At 41.9% G+C, this 21,548-nt stretch overlaps 1 protein-coding gene across 1 annotated transcript in view; it reads right to left on the bottom strand.

Annotated features, from left to right (window-relative positions):
* Positions 1–21,548, bottom strand: part of CNTNAP2 (contactin associated protein 2) — a 2,542,823-nt gene that overhangs the window by 136,538 nt on the left and 2,384,737 nt on the right. Inside the window, exon 17 of the mRNA XM_086939829.1 lies at positions 19,769–19,987. Coding sequence (XP_086795955.1) covers positions 19,769–19,987 — 219 coding nt within the window. The remainder of the gene's footprint in view (positions 1–19,768; positions 19,988–21,548) is intronic.

The raw sequence follows: 21,548 nt of genomic DNA, 5'->3' as shown, positions 1-21,548 counted from the left end.
GGTTGAAAAACATTCCTACATACCAGTGTGGCTCGCTAGTAGGAAGGGACGACCTTGGCACACCCCTTCCTAATAGCGACTCGTAAATCCTGTTTTGCGAATTGTTAATAGGTTACCGACTCACAAAATAGGGTTGGTACATTTGAAAATTCATTTTACCGGTTACAAACAGTCCTATGAGCCATTTGCGACCGATAAAATGCGTCATACATCTGCCCCTCGAAATCTACTTGGTAAGAAGTCACTGTATGATCCGATTATTTGAGTCCAAAGCCTTGTTTACATCACCATGAGAGTCTCATGGTAAATCAAGCAACACGAAGGTTTACATGTAAGTATATTTGTGCTTGTATCAACTCCACTCATAAACCCCTCCTCCGTAGCTGCTACTTTGCATCTAGGTTTGTTTGTGCCTCTGGCATCGCTCTACCAATATAGCAGAAGCAGCAAAAGTACATGAACCCAATAATATCACAATACATGACAATACATTCATTTTGACCCATTTTACATCAAATAAAGGTCGATGAATAAACATTGACCGTAATGGTATCACACAAGGTTATTTGGAAAGGCAAAGAAGGCTATTCTTATGTTTTGGTAGAAGCTGCATTGATATGTCCATGCATTTGTGTGTAAAATGACAGCCATTTTATTCAGGTAAAGTGTTTAAACCTCAATCCAAACACCAGGTACAAATATGCACATATATATAAAAAGCTGATTTTTTTGTGACCACTGGAAGAAACACTGTTTGCAAATAGATAACACTGCATTTCCTACATCTTGTTTTTAACCCCTCCCATCCTGGTGACGAACCCCAGCCGTCACGCCCGCGGTGGGCGTGTGCTAATGACGGCTGGGGTTCGTCACGGCCCGCCCTGTTCTTTTGTTTACCGCACATAATGGAAATAACAGATTTTAATTTCAAACATCAAGGCATTGTACTGCAAGTTTGGAATAAAATTACCACAGAGAAAACATCGCTCTTCAAAATCCCCATCTTCTTAAGTAGAACTAGGGCAAAAGGTGTACATAAACCATATCAATGGAACAACCCTCCTGGAATGTGTTCGACTCAGCTCAAGGAGAATGAAACTTAAGACAATTTGATTGGCTGAGACATGAAACATATTTTGCCGAATCCAATTAAAATGAATAATAGCAAACACAGTAATAGATACTAAAAGGTGTATATAATACTTTGGTTCTCAAAGTGCACTATTGAGTTTAATCTCACGCAGACCAACATTTTTAATGTGGACAAATGTACAAGTATGTAAAACTCCTCATTAATGCAGTGGATTTACAAGTAAGCAAAACATCCAACAAACACAAGAGCGACATCTTAGGGGAGAGAACTTTGGTATGCAGACTCGTCTTGGAAACCAATCAAGTCACATTTCCTCTTGTAAACACAAGTTGTTGAAAGAGTTGCAGTACACTGCGTTACATTGTTCTAACAAAGATACCTTTTACGAGAAAACTGTTTTCATAGTTGGAAATGTTGTCTGGAAAGTTCCCCTTAAATAAAAGGTTTAATATGGTGATAAGTGAACTCAGGATGTTTGTCCAACAGTGCCACCAAGTGGATATGAGAAAGTATCAGGTAGATTCATCAAACATTTTTGCGAGCGCAAACGGTGCGAATCGCAAAAAGCGGCCATTTGCGCCCGCAAAAATTGCATTTGGGATCCATCAATGGCTCATGCTCTCGCAATTTAAGAATTCGCAAATAATTGCGAGTTGTCAAATTGCGATTGCATTTAAAGAATCACAATTTGCAATTCCTTATATGAAATGCATGAACCATTTTAAAATTGCGAATTCGCAATCTGGGGCCGCTATTTACTGCGAAGTTTAACTACGTGGTAAATAGCGAAAACTTAGAAAAATGCACTTTAGTGCATTTATCTAAGTTGCATGTTACACACACACATGTCCTTTGGACATGTGTGTGCACAACATCAGTGTACATTTCCATTTCAGGGGTGCTACAGGGTGTCCTTTGGACACCCTGGCACCCTTGAAATCGCATCCTTATTTGCGATTCGCTAATTGCTAATCGCAAATAAGGATTGACTCCCCATTCACTCCTATGGGCCTTTAGGCCCATAGGAATGAATGGGAAATCGCATCCTTATTTGCGATTAGCAATTTGCGAATCGCAAATAAGGAAGCAGTAGAAATCGCAAAAAATATTGTGATTTCTACATGCATCCCGTTTTGCGAGTCTGTAATGGCGATTCCTTAATAATCGCTAATACAGACTCGCAAAAAGAGGACTTTGACGAATCTATATGTATATTTACTGCTAAAATAGGAGGTTCTGTTAAACCACACCTTCTAGATAATTGGTGTGAGAATATGCCCCTTTTTTCAAATTCAAGTCAATTTTTTGCTGCATGTTATTGCTGTTTTTTAGACTCTGAATACTAGGGCACCTCTAACTGGTGACTAGTGTTTGTGCGCTGACCCTTAAAATATGTAGAAATTGACATCCCAGAATGGACTATTTAACTTTTCTATGTGGCAGTAGGACACAGTGTGGAAATACACACCCTAGGCACGAAAATATAAATTTCACCTGTGGATTGCATCACTTATTGTTCCATTCCCTGCTGTGACAATGAAAACAAGGTTTCAGGCTTACTATTGGGGCCCGGTTGCTGGAGTTTAAATCTGCCACCAGTCCTGTCAAAATAACCATTCTGGCAGGAGCGAAATCTTCCTTTCCCTGTCTGAATCCTCTGGAGGCTAAATCACATTTGCCTGCTAGCATCTGCCCTCTCGGTGCTTGGCCCTAAGGAGGAGTGCCATAGCAAGTTTATTTGCATAGTTAATTAAAACTATTGCATTCCAATAAAAAAAAGTTCATGTTAAAATACAGAATTGCAACACTAAAATCTGTTTAATCTAAAAACTGGAGAAAATGTTGCTGTACAGTATGCAATTTATCCTCATTAAAGTTCAATGATAATAAAGTGCAACATGAAAGTAAATGTCTTATACGTCCCAACGTATTCTCTCACACCTTTGCAGTAGATAGTTTGCCCCATTCTTACTGTTTTTTTACAGTGCTAATACCTTGTGCAAACCAAAAATCCCTATCAAATGAAGATTAGATTCACTGTAGATAAAAGGGTGTCTCCTTTAAATTCCTCACCTTGGAAGAATTAATCTTCCCTTTAGCAAATCATCAATTACCCCTAACCTTGCTCTTGTGTGGGGTGCTATAGCCTTGTGCAGGTGTAAAGAATGGTAATTACAACATTTTAGAAAATGACCAGCTCAATCGTGAATAAAATGCAAATGTTTTATTGATTTGTTCAGTTTTGAATAAAAGCGTCCTTGTTGATTTCCTTCCCCATTATAGCAGATTTTTCTTTCACTTGTTCCAGTTCTTTTAAAATCGGTATTACAATGTTGACCCCCCCCCCCTTGCATGCCAGGGGAATTGAGGTACCTTTAACCAGGTGATTACCGCTTGCCTGTAAGTCAAAAATTTCAAATGTAAATTCATTCCAGATGTTCTTTTCTTTCTGCCAGGGGCTCTAGGCACATGCAGAAAATGTGTACTAGCGATTCTTGCTTGTAACTTACCTTCACCGCCACACGTCTCTCCTGCGTCCTCTTCATCTGTTGGAAAGCACTGGAAGCACCCAGGCTCCCGTACTCTACCAGCCAATCACAAGGCTGCATGAGCAGCATCATGATTGGTTTGCTTGTGGTAACATTTTACCTATTGGTTAGAGAGAAGCCAGGAATCACCCACCCCCACTAGCCAGTGCCAACCGTAAATGTGACACTCCAAGGTACCTACCTCAGAACATTTTCTGTAGGGACATGCAGAAGAAAAGAAGAAGGGTTGCACCTGTTGCTTGAGACCTGTGAGGAGACCTGAAGGGCTGGCCCTGCTCCACTTGGACCCAGGACAAGCAAGTGGACTTCAAGGGTCAGTTGGCTTATCTCCTGTGCAGCTGGAGGCTGTTTTCCTGAAGTGCACTGGGTATACCCAGAAGTAGGTACTGGGCTCACTGTGCCACTGCAACCAGGCTACATCTGCCTGAACAGCCTTAAGTAGGGCAAAAAAAGTCTTAGCTTGCTTGTATGCTGGTTCAGGGAGGACTTAGCCTGGAAGTTCGAGATGGACTGTTCCCATGAGGAAAAAAGTCAAGAATGAGCTGCATATGGCTGGGTCCAAACTGAGGTGGCATACTGGACAAAAAATGATTGACTGTGTTGCGTCCTGAGCGTTTGCCTGTGGCTGAGATTAATTCAAGCATTCTATTCATCGCCTTGTTATTTTTTACTTTGCTGCCCTAAGTGCTCCGGGTATACCCAGGCATGGGTCCTGGGCTCACTGCACCACTGGCACCAAGCTATACTTGGCGTAAGAGCTCTAACTAGGGTAAAACCAGTCCTAGGTTGTGTGATGCCCACTCAGGGAGGACTTGACGTAAGTGCCAGGTCCAGTCCTTCTCTCTCTCAGGTAAGAGGGCAGCAGGTCAGCAGAGCAGAAGTCTAGCAGAGTGACAGTCCTTTCAGCAGCACAGCAGTTCTTCTTCCTGGCAGAGTATTCTACAGGTTCAGAAGTGTATTGAGCTGGTGGTGCCAGAGGTCCAGTACTTTTACTCATTCGTGCCTTTGAAGTGGGGGAGACTTCAACAAAAGATTTTTGAAGTGTGTAGAGTCCCTGCCCCTTATGCCCTGGTTCCAGACTTACTATAGGGGTTAAACATTCCTTTTCGTGGGGACAGGACACAGCCTATTCAGGAGTAAGTGTAGCTCCTCCCTTCCATCCGGCCCCCGGAAGCTTGTTTCCTTCCCAGTATAAGAATTGGCTTGGTAGTTTGGCCTGCCCTGTTCTCATGATGCACTGGGCCAGGGTCAGACTAATTTGCATATAGCCAGGTTCTGAGCTGGGATGGTGCAGTGAGCTAAAAAACGGTGATGGATCAAGCCCTGATCTTTGGACTGGGTAAGAGTGGTCTGCTTAATTCAGACACTCTGTTCATCACCACCCCCTTTTCTGAATCGTAGGATGGCCCATCAGGCACACCTAAGCTCTCTTTGTGTGTGGCTGTCTGGAGGGAATGTACAAAGCCCAGCGGTCACCCACCCCAGACGTGTATTCCGTGACAGGCCAGGGGCACCAAATAGCTAAAGTAAGAAAATGGTAACTTTAAAAAGTCGCATTTTCAGAATTACAATTTAAAAATCGAACTTTACCATAAGTTAGGCTTTTAAATTGTGAATCCAGGGACACCAAATTTCGGGGTTCCATATCTTTCCAATTGGAAATTACACCTATAAAATGTAATAAGTTAATCCCAATGTTAACCTATGGGAGAGATAGGCCATGCAGTAGTGAAAAATGTAGAAGTACATGCCCTACTTTTTAAATACACTGCACCCTGCCCTTTGGCTGTCCAGGGCCTACCTTAGGGGTGGGTAACATGCATTAAATAGGAAGGTTTGGGCTGGCAAGAGGGAAAACTTGGTAGGTCAACATGGCAGTTTAAAACTGCACACACAGATCTGCAGAGGCAGACCTGAGACATGTTTAAAGGGCTACTTAAGTGGGTGACACAATTAGTGTTGCAGTCCCACTAGAAGCATTTAATTTACAAGTCTTGGGCATATGTGGTGCACTTTACTAGGGAGGTGTAGGTAAATTAAATATGCCAATGGTGGATAAGCCGATGTTACCAGATTTTTGGGAGAGAGCACATGCACTTTAGCACTGAATAACAGTGGTAAAGTGCCCAGAGTCCAAAAGTCAACAAACCTGAGGTCGGAAAAATTGATTCTTATAACCATAGGCTTAGCTTACCATCGATTATTATGCAGTTCGGATCTAACCGACCACTGTACTGCCCTAGCATGGTATTAGCTAATCTTATGCATGCCGCTTCAGACAATTCCCACTGTGAGGTGACACACGACTGTTACGCCCTACCTGTCAAGGGTAAAAACATCAAGGTGATTGATGGAATGCTTGAACTAATATCAGCCACTGGCAAGCACTTGGGCCGGATCACAATCCATCTTTTTTGCCCACCATGCCACATCAGTTTGAAACTTAGCCATATGCTAATCAGTCTTGAACCTGTTCCTCATGGGAACAGTCCAGCCCAGCCAGAACTGCCTCCAGTTCTCAATGCATCCTTGATCTTCTCACTGATGACACATCCCCTTCATCTTGGGGTTCACATACAATGCATCACTGACTTGGGCCACTTAGAACCGATGTGTCTCGTACAGATTAAGGGATCAACGCCGGCCCATTGCCTCCTCTGTTCTACTCATTGAGTCCTTGTAGATGCCTAGTCACTCTACTTTCAGCAGGACAATGTTGTTCCCTGTATTCGACCTGCACGCCATTGTGGTCGGCCTGAACTTTTAGGTTTGAACCAGTCTGGCACAACTAAATAGCCCCGGTAGGCGCTTTAAGCTTTAAAGCTCTATAATTACAAGATATTCCTGCCATTTTGGTCTTGTTTTGTTAAATATATTAAGCTCTATTTATTTAAAACAGGTGTGGTATGTCTTTGTGTGGTGTATCCACAGTTTTACTGTGTTACATGTTGCACAAATGCTTTACACATTGCCTCTTAACTTAAGCCTGCTCTGTTCCAAACTACCAGGGAGAGAGTACAGGTTCATTTGGGGGGTTTAATACCCTAGCTAGAACTGTGGTTTCTACTTGGACAAGGTGCATACCACTGCGCCAACAAGAAACTCATTTTCTTACATTGGCAATCAGCGATGAGGACAGGACTTGAGTTTGTGCAGTTCCATAGTAACTGGGTGTACACTGCCACTCCACACCAAAGACCAATTCAAGCTCTTTTCAATTCTCTTTGATTGACATTTTTGATTTTTTCCTAAAATCATGTCTCTTACTGGAGGTTCTACATCTGCACCTGCAAAAATGGATTTAGATCTGGCCAAACTCGAGGGTTATACTGTTGCCCAGCTCAAGGATTTCTGTAAGGGATTTAAGCTTCCTACAACGATTTCCCCCAGGAAGGTGGAGCTGCAAAAGGTGTTGAGAGCCTGGGCAGATGTTTGTGCTGCTTCGAATGCAGCCCCAGAGCTGGATGAGGAGGAAAAACTGAACCCAGGTCCAGAGGAGGGTTTTGGACTGCTACCTGTGGAGGGGAGGGGTCAATATCCTTCCAGGATTGGAGATTTCACCCCTGGCAGGGAGAGTGTGTCCTCCAGAGGCCTGCCCCACAGAAGCTGGAAGACAGGAGGGAGAAGAGAAAGCTAAAATTGGAGCTTGCCAAATTAAAAATGGAGGCAGAGCAAATCAGATTGGCTTTGGTGAGAGAATTGCTTTGGTGTGTTTGGTTTTTTCGAGAAGCCTTAAGGAGCTGGACTTCAAGGCCAGGCAGGCAGAGGCCAGCATTGATGGTGGCAGAATTTCTTTAGTGCCCTCTGGGGAGAAAAGGGTCCACATACCTATGGTGCTGGTGCCTGACTTTGTCATCCCCAAGATAAAACCGCATATCAACAGTGCTGGGCTGCTCGGAACTGGTGCTCTTGATGCCAGTGCATAGCCTCACTTCCTCGACATGTGTGGCTCAGCGATGAAGCATAGCCTCCATCTTGAGATTCACCAATGACACATCTCTGACTTACGCGGCTCGGAACCGATGCATCGCCTACATCAAAAGAGAACGAGGCCGATGCATTGTATCCTCTGCTCCACACATCGGGTCCTCATCGATGGGACAACAAGGTACTTTTCAGTGGGACAAGGTTGGTCCCAGTATCTTACCTGCGCTCCATCGCGGTCGGCCTGAACATTTGAATTTGACCCAGTCTAGCACAACTAGATAATCTCAGTTGGCACTTTAAGCACTATATTTCAAGATACTCTTTAAAAATTCATAACTCCAGTTCTGCTTATTGGATTTTTGTCATTTTAGACTTGTTTTGTTCAATAAATTAAACCCTATTTGCTCTAGCCATGTTTGGTATATTTTTGTGTGACGTTTTCACTGTTTTACTGTGTTAAGTTTTGCACAAATATCTTACACATTGCCACTTAAGTTAAGCCTGAGCTCTGCACTAAGCTGCTGGGGTTGGGCACAGGGTAATATAGGGTGTGCATCTTACTTCTCTGATTAGGATTGGGTTTCCTGCTTCAAGAAGGTGCATACCTCTGCCAACCAGAAACTCAATTTCGAACAGTAAATGATAACACTTTAAGAACAGGAACACAGAACAGAGCAAATCGGTGCCTAAAACCCCTGCATTAAATTGTAGTGGAAGCAAATATACTGGTAACCAACACAATCTGATCTGAGCCTGTATATTCCCAACTAGGAAAACTACCCAGAAGGTCCCTTTCGAAGATTGTTCAAGAAGTCTTAAGCCATATCAACTGAGAAGAAAATCTTCAAGCATATCCTGCTGAAACATAGATGCTGGGGCTCGCGCAGCTTTCAGCGAGTCTATCATATTTCCAAAATCCTTTCTCCTATAAGCATCTTAGATGAAAAGTCATCAGTCTCATTTGACAAAATATACTTTTGAATACGTCTACCCATTAAAGGAATCATACCACATTAGTTCTAAGAAATCTCAGGAATACCAATAAACCTGAGGTTGGAATGACAAGAATGATTTTCCAACTCCTCTTGTCTTTCTTTTAGGAATCTGATTTCTTTCTCATAGACAGGGGAACTCTTCTGAAACAAATTACATTGGTCTTCAGGTGCGGAAACCCTCAGTTCTAACCCTCCCAGTCTTGCAGAGATAAGGCCTGTTTTTTTGATTGATACTGCCGAATTGGTATTGTATTGAGACATAGCCTAACTTTGAGTTAACTTCAGCTCCCTAATTTCTGTTAGGATGGCTGCAAATGTTGATGATGTGGGGGCTGGGATGGACTAGTTTTATTCAGATGCTCAGATGCTAATATAGACTCCTTTTGCTGGCTTACACTTGTAGATTGACTAGTAGGGAAAATTACAGGTGGAAGTCTATCCCACATATTATATGACAATCCTGAGCTCTGCAGTCTCATCTCAATATCTCAACTGAAGCCATATAAGAAGCAACAGTGTGGTATGCTTGTGGGACCAAGCTAGATACATTTTCTATGCCTACTTGATCAGGCTGCTTTATTGTTCCAAAAAGAGGATAAGGCTAGCGCTTTTTGCATAGCCACTTGACCTGAACTCTGTCTGCTCTAGCAGTGCTGTAAGACCTCTCCAACTGAAAATGTGTGAAAAGTCAATTGCTGTTATTGCTTCAGGGCTTTATACTGAGGTTACTGCCGCTATAATAATAAATTCTTCTAGAAGCTGGTAAAATGAACATCACTCACGGTACTCACCAGAGATTCCCAATTTCTCTGATCCTTTTTGCTTTGTTTATTGACCCCATGGTAATTGCCATTTTCAGTGATAAAAATATTTTTTACCAATTATATCCAAATTGAAACTTAATGCAGATGATTTGGTTGTGTATTTAAGAGCACAGGGAGCAAATATAAAACATGTGTTAGACAAAATACAAGAGTTCACACTGAGTGGGATGGGTTATAAAATGAATCGGGAAAAGCCGAAGATTTTTTTGTTTACTGCTTCTGTCTCAGCTCTCGCAGAAGGGTTCGGTGCTATGTCACATCCAGCCATGCAGATTAGTTTAGAGTGAACTATGGGACAACTTTGATCAAAGCTCAAAGTGTGTTAAATACATGAAGATCAGAGCTATTGCCTTCTATTGCGAGAGTAGCACTAGTAAAGATATTGATTCTACCATTGTTCATGTTTCAATTCTGGAGCCTTCCTATTAAGGTACCTACAAATATTTTAATTGAATTTGTTTGCTTATCGAGAAGTTTTATTTGGAATAATCATCACCACCATCTGAAATTTTGCGATTTGGAATTAGATAAAACACATGGAGGGCTGTCTTCACCAAATCTTCAACTCTAAGACTTTACAGCTCTCTTGTATGCAATATCACAGTTGAATTATACTTTTTCATCCCCATTTTTGATAATTGTCTGTTTTATGCAACAACAAAAGAGCTAGAGATCCAATTACCATGTTTTCTTGAATTGTTTATTTCACCCAAAAGGTCTTGCTACACATTTATTCATGAACTTCTGTTTCATAAAATTGAAATGTTCAAGGAATATAAAATACAACACTGCCATGAGTCTGAAGGACTGCAGAGGTTTCAATTTGTTACTCTCAAAGTAGATTTCAGCCTGGTATATCCTAGGCTTCGACCTTTAAATAAAACTCCTCATGGAAATCATGGGTGCAGTTAGATATTTCTGTTACTTTGGTGGGTAGAGGATTTTAGTTCCGTTTTTTTTAAGATAAGAATTCTATTGCACGATTACAATAGTTGAAGAGAAAGATGTCAGGATGATAAAGATGCAATGTAAACACATTTTTAGGGGGTTAGGTAGTTGGTACATACGCCTGAAAGGTAACTTAGATGCTCCTCTCCTCACTAACCACTTAGAGAGAGTTGAGAAATTATTTAGAGCCACTACCTTCAGGAAAATGTGGATTTTTGCTCGGTAGCTGCTCTATCATACTCCAAAAACTATAAATACATTGTTCCCGTCCTCCCCAAATTGCTGTTTTTATATGTTATAAGACGTGTGAGGGGAATTGCCAACATATTATAGTGATTTTCCCCTTTTCTAAAGGCTTTCTCAAACCAGTTGTTTTTTATTACACACCAGCATCTGAATGGACTGTTGCCACCAGCGTTTTTTAGGTCACAGCCTATCAGGCAGTACAGCTATCTGGTTTCCTAAAGCCATCTTGGGGACATTCAGAAAATTAAACTGGGAATGCATTATGCCATTGCTTGCCAGTGGCTTTGCGGTGTGTAACTCATATTTTCTCGCTTTCTTTTTGCTGGCTCTATTTGTTTTAGGCTGTCCAGCTTGCGTTCATACCTTTCCTTGCCCAAACCTAATTTACTGTATTCTACCCAGTGCTCCCTTTCTGTAAACAGGCCTGTAAATCTTGTTCTTATCTCATCACATTTGCTGTGAATTCAAAGACGAGGTCAAATGTCAGACTCAGTCTTCCATGGGCACTTATTTACTTTTCTTTCTCTGACTTCAAAGTGAGAGGATTTATGTGACATTGTTCCTGGATACTGGACTGAGAGCCAAATGAGGCAAGATGGGGGACGCAAGCCGCGTCCGGGTGAGCAGCTATACAAAAGGGAATGATGGACGGAGCGTTTGAGCAAATCAAACACTCACCCCCAGTCAACTGATCTGGGTTCAATCCATCACCATTCTTTAGCTCACTCAGCCACCCCAGTTCAGACATGGCCAGGTGAGCAGCTAAGCAGCACTCGCAGCTTTTTTTCGCTTCCCATCGGATGTTTTGTTAAGATTTGCCCATCAGCGCGAAACTTGCTCCTCGATTTGTGGATTACTGTTCTTGATCGGCAACTTACCTGGGGGATGCGTCAGGATCTTTGCTGCAGCTTCCAGCGGTCTCTTCATGCGGCTTGGCATCTCCCGGCCGTTGCCGCGAGTCAGCGTGTGTGGCTGGGCTGGACTAGCGGCTCAAATGCGGTCGCTTTGAAACCAAGGTTACCGGCTGTTAGACGCTGCTGGTTTAGCCTGGAGAGGAGTTTGAGACGCAGCAACGGCGATAAGGGCGAGATGGCCCCCAAAAATCCTAATCCTGGTACTGGCACGGTTTCCAAGGGGACAAAACCAAAAACCAGAGCCACTACTGCGGCAACGGCGGCCTCGGATGGCAATTGCGCTTCAGTTGGAATTCAAGACACTGGTGTGAATACCACTCCCAGAAATGCAAGAGCAGGGGCTAACCGAATGGTAGTGAATCCAGACGACCAGTCCTCCTCTAGCAGACAACCAACCACAGTACATTCTGGGAGTTGAAGGAGCGGAGCAATCCCTAAAATTCCTAGTATGTTTAACAAGAATAAGAATAAGAACTTAACCATAGTGAATGATGGACAAATTACTGCTCTTAATTTAAATCTCCCGCAGAATGAAGGTTCCAATGTTGATTTGCCGGATAATGAAAAAGCCATAACGTCCAAGGATAAAACGGTTTCCGGGTCTGTTTTGATAGAACCAGTTCATCACTCCATCTCCCCAGTTGGGGGGTTGGTAAATACGCTTGAAAATCCAGCGGAGCTTCTTGTGGCTACCAACACCTTGCAAATACCTGAACTCTCCGGGGACACAGAGTCTATTGACTCGGCTGGTAATTTCTATTCTATGTCGGACTTATCCAACGCGTTGGAATCAGAGAGTTTAGACGGGGACTGGAGAGATGATCTCAGTGTCACTAGTTTAACCAGTTTGGTACAGGACGCACTAGATGCTCAGAATTCAGTCGTTGAAGAGGATGGCAACACTGGAATATCCCCCACTTCTAGATTGGAATGGGGGGTGAAGACAATACTGTACGCAAGGTCCCGCTGGAGTCGGGTAGACCCGGTGATATCATATCAGCCACCGGTGGCTCTCAAGCTTCACCTGTACTAACCACTGGTTCTGAGACTTCCATAGAAGACATGCCTCAGACTCCTGAGATTACACTAGGTACACTCTATCAGGTTATGCTCCAGCATCGGGAAGAAACAAAGTCTGAGAAGTCACGTATGCAAGGAGCAGTACGTAGGCTTCAAAATAACATGAGGCAAGTGGTTAAGACTTGCAATGAGATGTCAGCCAGAGTCGTGGAGGCAGAAGGAAGGATATCGGCGATCGAAAATGTTATGACTCAACAGAAGTCTCAAATCTCCTCTCTGGAAACACTAAGGGACGATGTCAACTGGAAACTGGTTGATTTGGAGAACTGATCAAGGCGGAACAAACTACGAATTTTGGGTTTTCCTGAGGCGAGTGAGGGGGGAAATGTCAGGCAATTTGTTGCTGAGCTCTTCAAGGAGGTCTTTCCGGAATTATCCCAGTGGCAGTGGGACTCGGAGCTCCAACGAGCTCATAGATTCCCCTTTCAACAAAAGAATAGCAGAACGGCCTCTATTACAAAACCCAGAGCCATATTGATTTGCTTAAATAATTTCCTGGCTCGTGAGGCTCTTTACGACTTGGCTAGGTCGGATCGGAAGCGCAAGGGGAAAGGTTTGGAATTCTTCGTCTGTCCGGACTACTGCCATGCTACAGTCCAACAACGTTGGCAATTTCGTCAACTCATCCCTGCCTTTTAAGCGAAAGGGGCCCAAGCTTTCCTCCTTAATCCTTCAAAGTTGAAAGTAATTTTTAAAGAAAGGACATATTTTCTAACCTCCGAGATTGCAGCAAAGGACTTATTAGCATCCTTCTAATCATATTTTTTGGTCCATGCAATGTTTATTGATGTATGGTAGATACTTATGTATCTCACTATTTTTCTTAGAGGGTTTCTCTGCACTCTGAGCTAGCTATCTTTTTCTTTTGTGGGTCATCTAAAGTAAATACTGATGTTATTTGTTATGCGGGATGGTTAGTTAATTTGATGGGAAGCGAATTGCGAGGTGCACTATGCTTCTCAGACCATCAATTCTAGAGACTATCCAGTCCCTTTGCCTCATTTGGGTGGGGTCCTGGGTGGGGGTGCTGGGGGGGAGGGTGGGCACCAGAGGGTGGATGGGGTGGCACAAGGGTGGGGCAAACAAGGACAGAATTTTTTTGTTTAAGAGAGACATAGGCGCCAAATGGTGTTGTAGTACATTTCTTGGGACAGGATTTGCGGAGGATTATGTAGCTAAATGTGTTGTTCTTACCGACTATTTGGTTTCTTTATTAAAATTTCTTTATGGGTAAATTGAGGATTTGCTCCTGGAACATCTGTGGCTTGAATAACAAGGAAAAAAGGGGGATTTGTGCACAAATAATACGTGTCAAGGTACTACTACAAAAGGGGTCGCCATTCTAATGAAAAGTGGCCTGGGATGTCTCAAACGTAGTAAAGTGGACTCCTATGGTAGATGGATCATATTAGAAATTAGTATAGAGGTTAAAATTTGGACTATCTGCATGATCTATGCTTCAAATATGGACGACCCTGACATTTTAAACTTTCTAAGCTTAGAATTAGCTGGTTGGCCTTCCCCCTTAATAATGTGTGGAGATTTTAACATTCACCTTGAAGGAGCTTTCGACATCCACTCTGACCTGACTTATCAAGGGCTTCAAAAAAGACTTATAAAGCATTAAGAGGTATATGTTGGATTTGCTAAGAACTATTCTATGCCCGGTTTTACATTTTTTTCTGCACCGCATCAAAAATTTGTCCGTCTGGACTATTTTTTTGTAACCTCTGGTCTTTTAAGTAATATTGGCTACGAGATATTCCCTCAAATAATCTCAGACCACAATCCAATTCTGATAGAGATTAAAACAGACTCAGGATTGACATTAGATCCGATATCATAGTCTTTTGAACCGAAACTCTTAGCGGACCCATTATATATAGAACATATGGATAAATGGATTGGGGAATTTTTTTTATTTTAATCGAGGGTCTGCCTCTATTCAAAATGTTTGGGACTCTTTTAAAGCCGAGGTGCGTGGAGAGACATTGTCTTTCTCGATAAATAGGCAAAGAAAGGCCCGAAATACATTATCCATCTATTATAAGGCAGTGCTGGACTGGGAAGCTAAATTAGTTACTGCCATTAACTCCTCTCAAGATATTGAACATATTAAAGCTACCCTTGATATACATAAATCTAAGCTGTACGAGATCTTTGCGGCTAAGCTTGCAGAACAGGTGGCAATTTCGCGCTCACAAATATACGAAGTGGGGGAAAATTCTGGCCGGATCTTGTCCAAAAAAAATCAGGCAAAAAGAGGTACTTAATTCTATCAATAGGATCCAGGATGAGATGGGTCAAATTTATCATCAGCCTGACGAAATCCTGGAGGTTTTTCGTCACTTTTATACTAAACTGTATGATAAGGATATATTGTTGTATTCTGATGAATCAATTTTAGATTTCATTTCTCCTGATATTATTAGTAGATTAACTTCCGCTCAAGCAGCATTATTGGAGGCCAATATTACATTGGAGGAAATAGAGTTGGCCATACTTTCTCTCACTGTTGGCAAAGCTATGGGTCCGGACGACATACCGTTGGAGTTTTACAGAGTTTTTCGTCAGGCTCTAAAACAAGATCTGCTGTCTACGTTTTTGGAAGCTCAGAAAGGGACGGCTCCAACTTTGTGGAGACAATCGATAATAATGGCCTTCCTTAATAAAAAGGATAAATCCACTCTCAGTCCTGCCTCTTACAGGCCGATTTCTCTAATTAATGCTGACAGCAAGATCTTCTCTAAAATTTTAGCTTCTCGTCTTTCCAGTATAATATCTACTGTGGTCTCACACTGGCAACACGGTTTCATCCCTAATCGCGATACCGCGGACCATGTTCGGCGGGTGATCGCTCTAATGGATTGGGCCCAGGGGACTAATACGGCACTTGGGATCACCCTGTTGGATGCCGAGAAGGCATTCGACAAGGTGGCTTGGCCGTACCTCTAGGATCTCCTTTCATTGAAAGGCTTTGGTCCTCGGATGATCACTGCATTAAAAGCATTGTATGATTCACCAACTTCCTGCATTAAAATTGGAGCAAAAAAATCTGCTCCGTTTTCCATCTATCACGGTACACGCCAGGGCTGTCCGTCATCACCACTTCTGTTTGCCCTATATATCGACATTTTCTTGAATAAACTGAACCAAGCGGAAGATATAGTCCCTGTGCATGTTGCAAATACCAACTATAGAGCTCTCGCTTATGCAGATGACATTGTGGTGACCACTACTGATATTGCAAAGGCACTAACAAAGATAGAACAGCTTGCGACTCAATTCGGTGCCTTTTCGGGCTATAAATTACATTTGGCTAAAACTCAAATTCTATATACTCGTCAGCACCCCCTCATACAGTCAGTAGCGACATATTCGGGTATTATAATTACAACTCCAGTGTCTGCAATTCAAGAAATTAATTTTAATACAGTTTTTAAAAAAGCTAATTCTTCATTGGAACGTATTGACCACCTTCACCTATCTTTATACGGTCGAAATAACGTCTTAAAAATGCTTATACTCCCGAAATGTCTATATATGTTCAGAACAATCCCTCTTGAATTTCCTTTTAGCTGTTTCAAGCAATTAGAAAGGATGTCAGCCAGGTTCATCTGGGGGTATAAGCGCCAGCGTAGAGCACATAAGAAGATGATTCTTCCAAAGGAAAGAGGTGGGTGGGGTATTCCATACTTTCTGTTTTATTACTTTGCTTCAGTTTTACAGTGTATTACCCCTTTGATAATCGGTGTAAAGGCCCGAATTCCAGTGAGCCATTCACCATCAATATACGAATTCGCATTGGGAGTGGAGTCCCGTGGCTGCCTTTTAAAAAATGTCGAGCCTAGTTACTTTAAAAAAACTAAGTTTAAGATTCTGAAAGCAGCGTTTATGGTTTGGAACCAGATTAGGCGCCACTTAGGGATTAAAAAAATGTCATTATATACACCTCTTACATCATCCACTATTTTTAGATAGCGGAACTCTGGTATTTATTGTGTGGGCAATTTATGGCAAAACGATCATCTTATACCCTTCCCAGATCTGTTGGTTAAACATAATCTTACAAGTACTGATTATTACAACTATCTGCATATACATAGCTTTTTTAATGCTCTACGCTCTCAGGAAAAGTCTGGGATACAGAGGATCCCTCTTATTGATAATATGTATAGCAAAAGGAGAATATGGTTCTATTATAACCTACTATTCTCATCATGTCCAGATGATATAGCGGTTCATCAAGGGAGATGGGCGGCGAAGTTGGGTATTGATAACATTCTGATGGAGGAATCTATTGCTTTGGCTAACACTATTTTGATAACCGACAGATCACACTCACAACATTACATGGCTTTATTTGATTTATATTATAAGCCATCGGAAATTGCTAAATGGGGTGCGACAAGGTGCAGGTAGCAGGTGTGGTTTGTTTGCTGCCGATTCAGTACATATGTTTTTTCCTTGTCCTCAATTAACTTTATTTATCTCTACAATCCAATCTTTTATATCACTTCTGTTTGGTTTTCCAGTCATTCTGACAGATGAATTAGGCATAATTGGACTATCCTCAGGACCGCTATCAGAGGGGAAAAGAAATGTACTTTTTATATCCATGGCACTTATGCGTGCTTGCATTACACAGGAATGGATCAGTCCGGAATCTCCTTCCTTCTTTACTTGGAGTGCTCGTTTGTTAGCCATGTATCATATGGAAATGGCTATTTATAGAACAAAGGGTCGGAGGAAAGAGCCCTAGGCAGGAAGCTCTGGGCACCGATCCAGCACTGGATTCAAGGGGAACTGGACTGATCCTGTTCTTGGCTACTGTGCTGATGTCTGATTACTTAGGATATATTCTTCTCCCTTCTGGCTTGTTTGCTGTTACTGAGGATAAACTCCAACTCAATGTAAAAATATTTGAACTCCCTTTATTTTTTTTTTATTTTTTTTTTGCAGTCTTATCATTAGAGAACGTTTCAGAGCCAGACCACATGTCTTGACCTGTTATGGTTCGTCTCTCTTACTATATTTTTGCTCTTGGAATGTTTTAGCCATTTGTGTAATCTGTCCTGCTTGCTGTAAAATGGGAAAAAAATTCACTAAAAAATATTTTTTTTTTAAAAAGGATACTGGGGAAGGAAGTTTTTTTTTTCTAGCTCAGGACACCATTTAAATGAACTGTGTATGTATTTCAGAAAAAATCAGAATCAGGAATAAAAATGAAGCAGATTTGTATTGGAAACAAATACTTTAATATGATAATAAGACATCAATACACTAGATGAGGCAACTTCCACACATTTTTGTCTATGCACTATAGAGTTGTACTGGTAAAACTGTATATTTGAGCAAATGTAATGGTCATTTCAATCAAAATGTGTTATCTGTAACGGCAGCGTGCTACCACACCATAAATACTCCACTCTACACCACTCCACTTTACTCTGCTCCACTCCATCCCACTACACTGTACTCTGCACCACTCCACTTTACACCACTCTATTCCCACTACATTCTGCACCACTTCACTTTATGCCACTGCACTCTATGTCACTGCACTCTACGCCATTGCACTCTATGCCTTTCTATTCTACCCTGTGTCACTCTACTCTATGCTAATGCACTATTTGCCACTCTACTCTAAACAACTGCACTCTTCACCACTCCACTCTACACCACTCCAGTGTAGGCCACACTAATCTATCCTGCACACATCCACTGTACACCACTGTACTCTATGCCACTCTGAAGTACTTCATTCTGCACCACTGCACTCTATGCCAATACACTCTATGCTACCTATTAAAGAAAATCACATACCATAAAACAATTCACAGACAGACATAAGGGCACACATGCACACCTGCATAGGTGGCCGGTGTTTCTATGACAGCAAGTCCTAATGTTTTGACTTAAGCACATTTTGCATGCCTTGATTTTTCTGTCTCCCTTAGTAATGGCGAAACCAAAATTTCACTTCTCAGAATGCCGAGTGCAGTTTGGTGAAATAAGGGAGAGAAACTGCTGAAGGAGCTATACGACATGACATAGTAGAATCGACAGCTGTTCACATACACATGCATATTTGGATGGATGGATTTAAAATATAAATTTGTTCTTGGCGAGTATCTGTTTTCAAAAGTAATTTGGCATAGAGAAGAGGAAACTTCAATTCTTTTTAACTCTGTTGGGCAAACTAAGCTTGTGCTTGATTAAACTTCACATCAGACACTGTGTTCTCAGTAATAAATCAGTGTAATTGGGTCCTGAGGGATTCGTGTCACTGTGCTGCTGTGACGGCTGTGAGCAGATACTGAAAACGCACGCGCGCCGATGCGGTCTTCGATGATTTTGGTTTAGATTATCTTTTTCTGGGAGCTCCACCAGCAAAAGCACCTGACACTATAATGTTCTGCTAACAAAGTTTAACTCTGTTCTTGAAGGACGACTCTTGCATCCCCCTCCCTTTCGCCAATCACAAAGTCGACAATTCCGCATACTACATAGTGCTTCTTTCTTGCTTATCTAGTTTCAGTTCCTGAACTGTCGGTTTTTGCTCGACAGTAAGTGCGCACTCCCTCTCTAGCCATATATATCAGAGAAAATTTTATTTAGCTCAGAAAATAAGACATAATCTTCTATTAGGAAAACCGAGTTGGGTGTACTATATTTATCACACACATTAAAATCTGAGGTTCTGAAATTTTGGGGCGAGATAAACAGCACTTATTTCAAGTTTGGCCGAAAACGTCGGGCGTAACAAGAGGATGCTAATACATTCTGCAGCAACACCCGAATATCCTGGTAATTATTGGGCCCTTCTTCCCTGATAAATTTTGACATGTCAGGTGTGCAGAAACCTGCCCTGTGGTGGACCTTAAGACACCAGGTAATTACTGCATGTGAACTCTACCACACTTGTAATTGCGATCTCTGTTCAAATAGTTGCTGGCACAAGAATCATGACTAACCTGGGCACTTATACTAGAGGGGAAAGTCCTATTTTATTTAACAGATCCCCATTGGCAGAAAGAGGAATTCTCTGTTAAAAAAAATGCATGAAGTTTTGGCCTGAGGCAGAATCACGGTAGATCAAGGTACACTCCTATGTTTAGTAAAGCACAAGGCTAGCAAGGATTGACATGACAAATTAAGAATATAAAGTTATGTATGCAGTGATACTCACCAACATACAGCTGGCTGTAAAGTTCCAGTCGTGTGTGGCCCTGAGTTGGCGCCTTACGGACTTCAGGGGGAAGCTGGTCTACTTGCAGAGTGGCCTCCTTAATATTTCTCTCGGCTTTAACAAAATGCCACTGGTCATCATTAAGAGGAGTTGGCGACCTGACAATGACCTCAACAGGTCCATTCCCAACATCAAATGAGAAAGATACCTCGGTAGCAGCTGAAAGCAGAATAAAACAATGAACATCACGCTATACGATTTGTAAGCATACAAAACTATGCGCTATTATGAAAGATGGGAAAAGTAAAGGTTTTCAAGCTAAATAATTACTGCTAGAAATGTATATTGAATTGGTATTTGCACACTTACATTAAACCTCCGTCTTGGGATGGCTAATCTTGAACAGCACTCATAAGTGGGAAAATGCACCTTTTTACATGGTCACGCCCTTTTTGCTAAATTTGATTGCTGAGGTTTAGACTCTCCATACAGGGGAAATCTGTCTAGTGCCCAGTATATGAACTTTGAACCAACACACATGTGGAAATCAGCTGATCACTGAATGGCGTATTTAACTATCATAGAAGACCAAAGCATATGGTGTAGAAGCTGCACCTATGGCACCTGTGGACTGCAGCATTAGCGTACCATTTACTAGTGTGACAAGGAAAGCATGGCTTCAAGCTTACCACTGTAGACTGGCTTCTGCAGTGTAAAACCGTCAGTGCAACCTGTTAAAATAGCCACTTGGCAGGTATAAACCTTCCTTTTAAATATTAGTAAGTCACCTCTATGTTGGCCTTGAAACTCACAAAGTAGAGTGCATGGCATTCAAAAGTGGAAAATATAAAATATTTATGTTGCCATGTTCCTACAGGTATAAGGTGCTAAAAGGTATTTTCATTGTGTCAGGTAATGTTGTTGGATGTAGAAAAGCAGAGTACAGATTAAAATGTTAATACTGTAGCTTGGGAATGGGATCAGCTAGAAAAATTATCACACAGCAATTTTTATAGTTATTAAAACTCCAATTCAATAGTCAAACTTGAAAATATTAAGGAAAAGTAACTTTTAAAAAGTTACTTTTCCCTGCCTGAAGTCACAGAAGGATAATTTGCAATAGCACTCCAGCTTCACTCAGCCTGTACCTGACTTGAGTAATGTGTGAATGAGGTATGAAATCCCAAATAGGAGCTACACAATAGGCCACTGTGATTGATTGACAGTTCGTCCTGAAAGGGCAAGAATGGCTCTTTTATGCACAACAGAAGGTTGGAGTGTCAAATCCTGCATAACTGGTCTGTCTGAGGCCCATGTAAAACGTCTACCTCTTCAAAGGGAGCAATCAGGATGTCAAGACAATCTTGTGCATCCCCTGTTCAGGGCTGGAGGCTCCTACGTTTGTCTTACCAGATTCCTGTCTCCTTGTTAGCTGTGGGTGCATGGCCTGCTTCAAAATGTATTTTAGTGTTAGTTGTGGGTGGACACCAGTGTTTTCCATAGTCCATTCCCCAACACACCTCCAGCCTTCAGAGTCCAAGTTTAGTGCGGCTGAAGTCTCCGGCCATCATAGATTTGCCCTAACACTTTGCAATGTGGGACTGTTCACAGTGAAGCAAACAGTGACTACTACAAATGTGGGTAGGGCAGGGCCTTGGTACATTTATCCCTTTGGTCAGAAATGGACCAGGAGTGTCTTAGGGAGTCCTCCATCCACATGATGGTGAACTCTACAAAGCAGAACCCTCAGCATTCCACAGAACACTTCTTGACCTATGGA

This window comes from Lissotriton vulgaris, chromosome 10 (genome assembly GCF_964263255.1).
Source record: "Lissotriton vulgaris chromosome 10, aLisVul1.2, whole genome shotgun sequence".
NCBI classification, from domain to species: domain Eukaryota; kingdom Metazoa; phylum Chordata; class Amphibia; order Caudata; family Salamandridae; genus Lissotriton; species Lissotriton vulgaris.
Note: the sequence above shows the minus strand (reverse complement) of the source record. Positions and strands in the feature narration are given on the sequence as shown.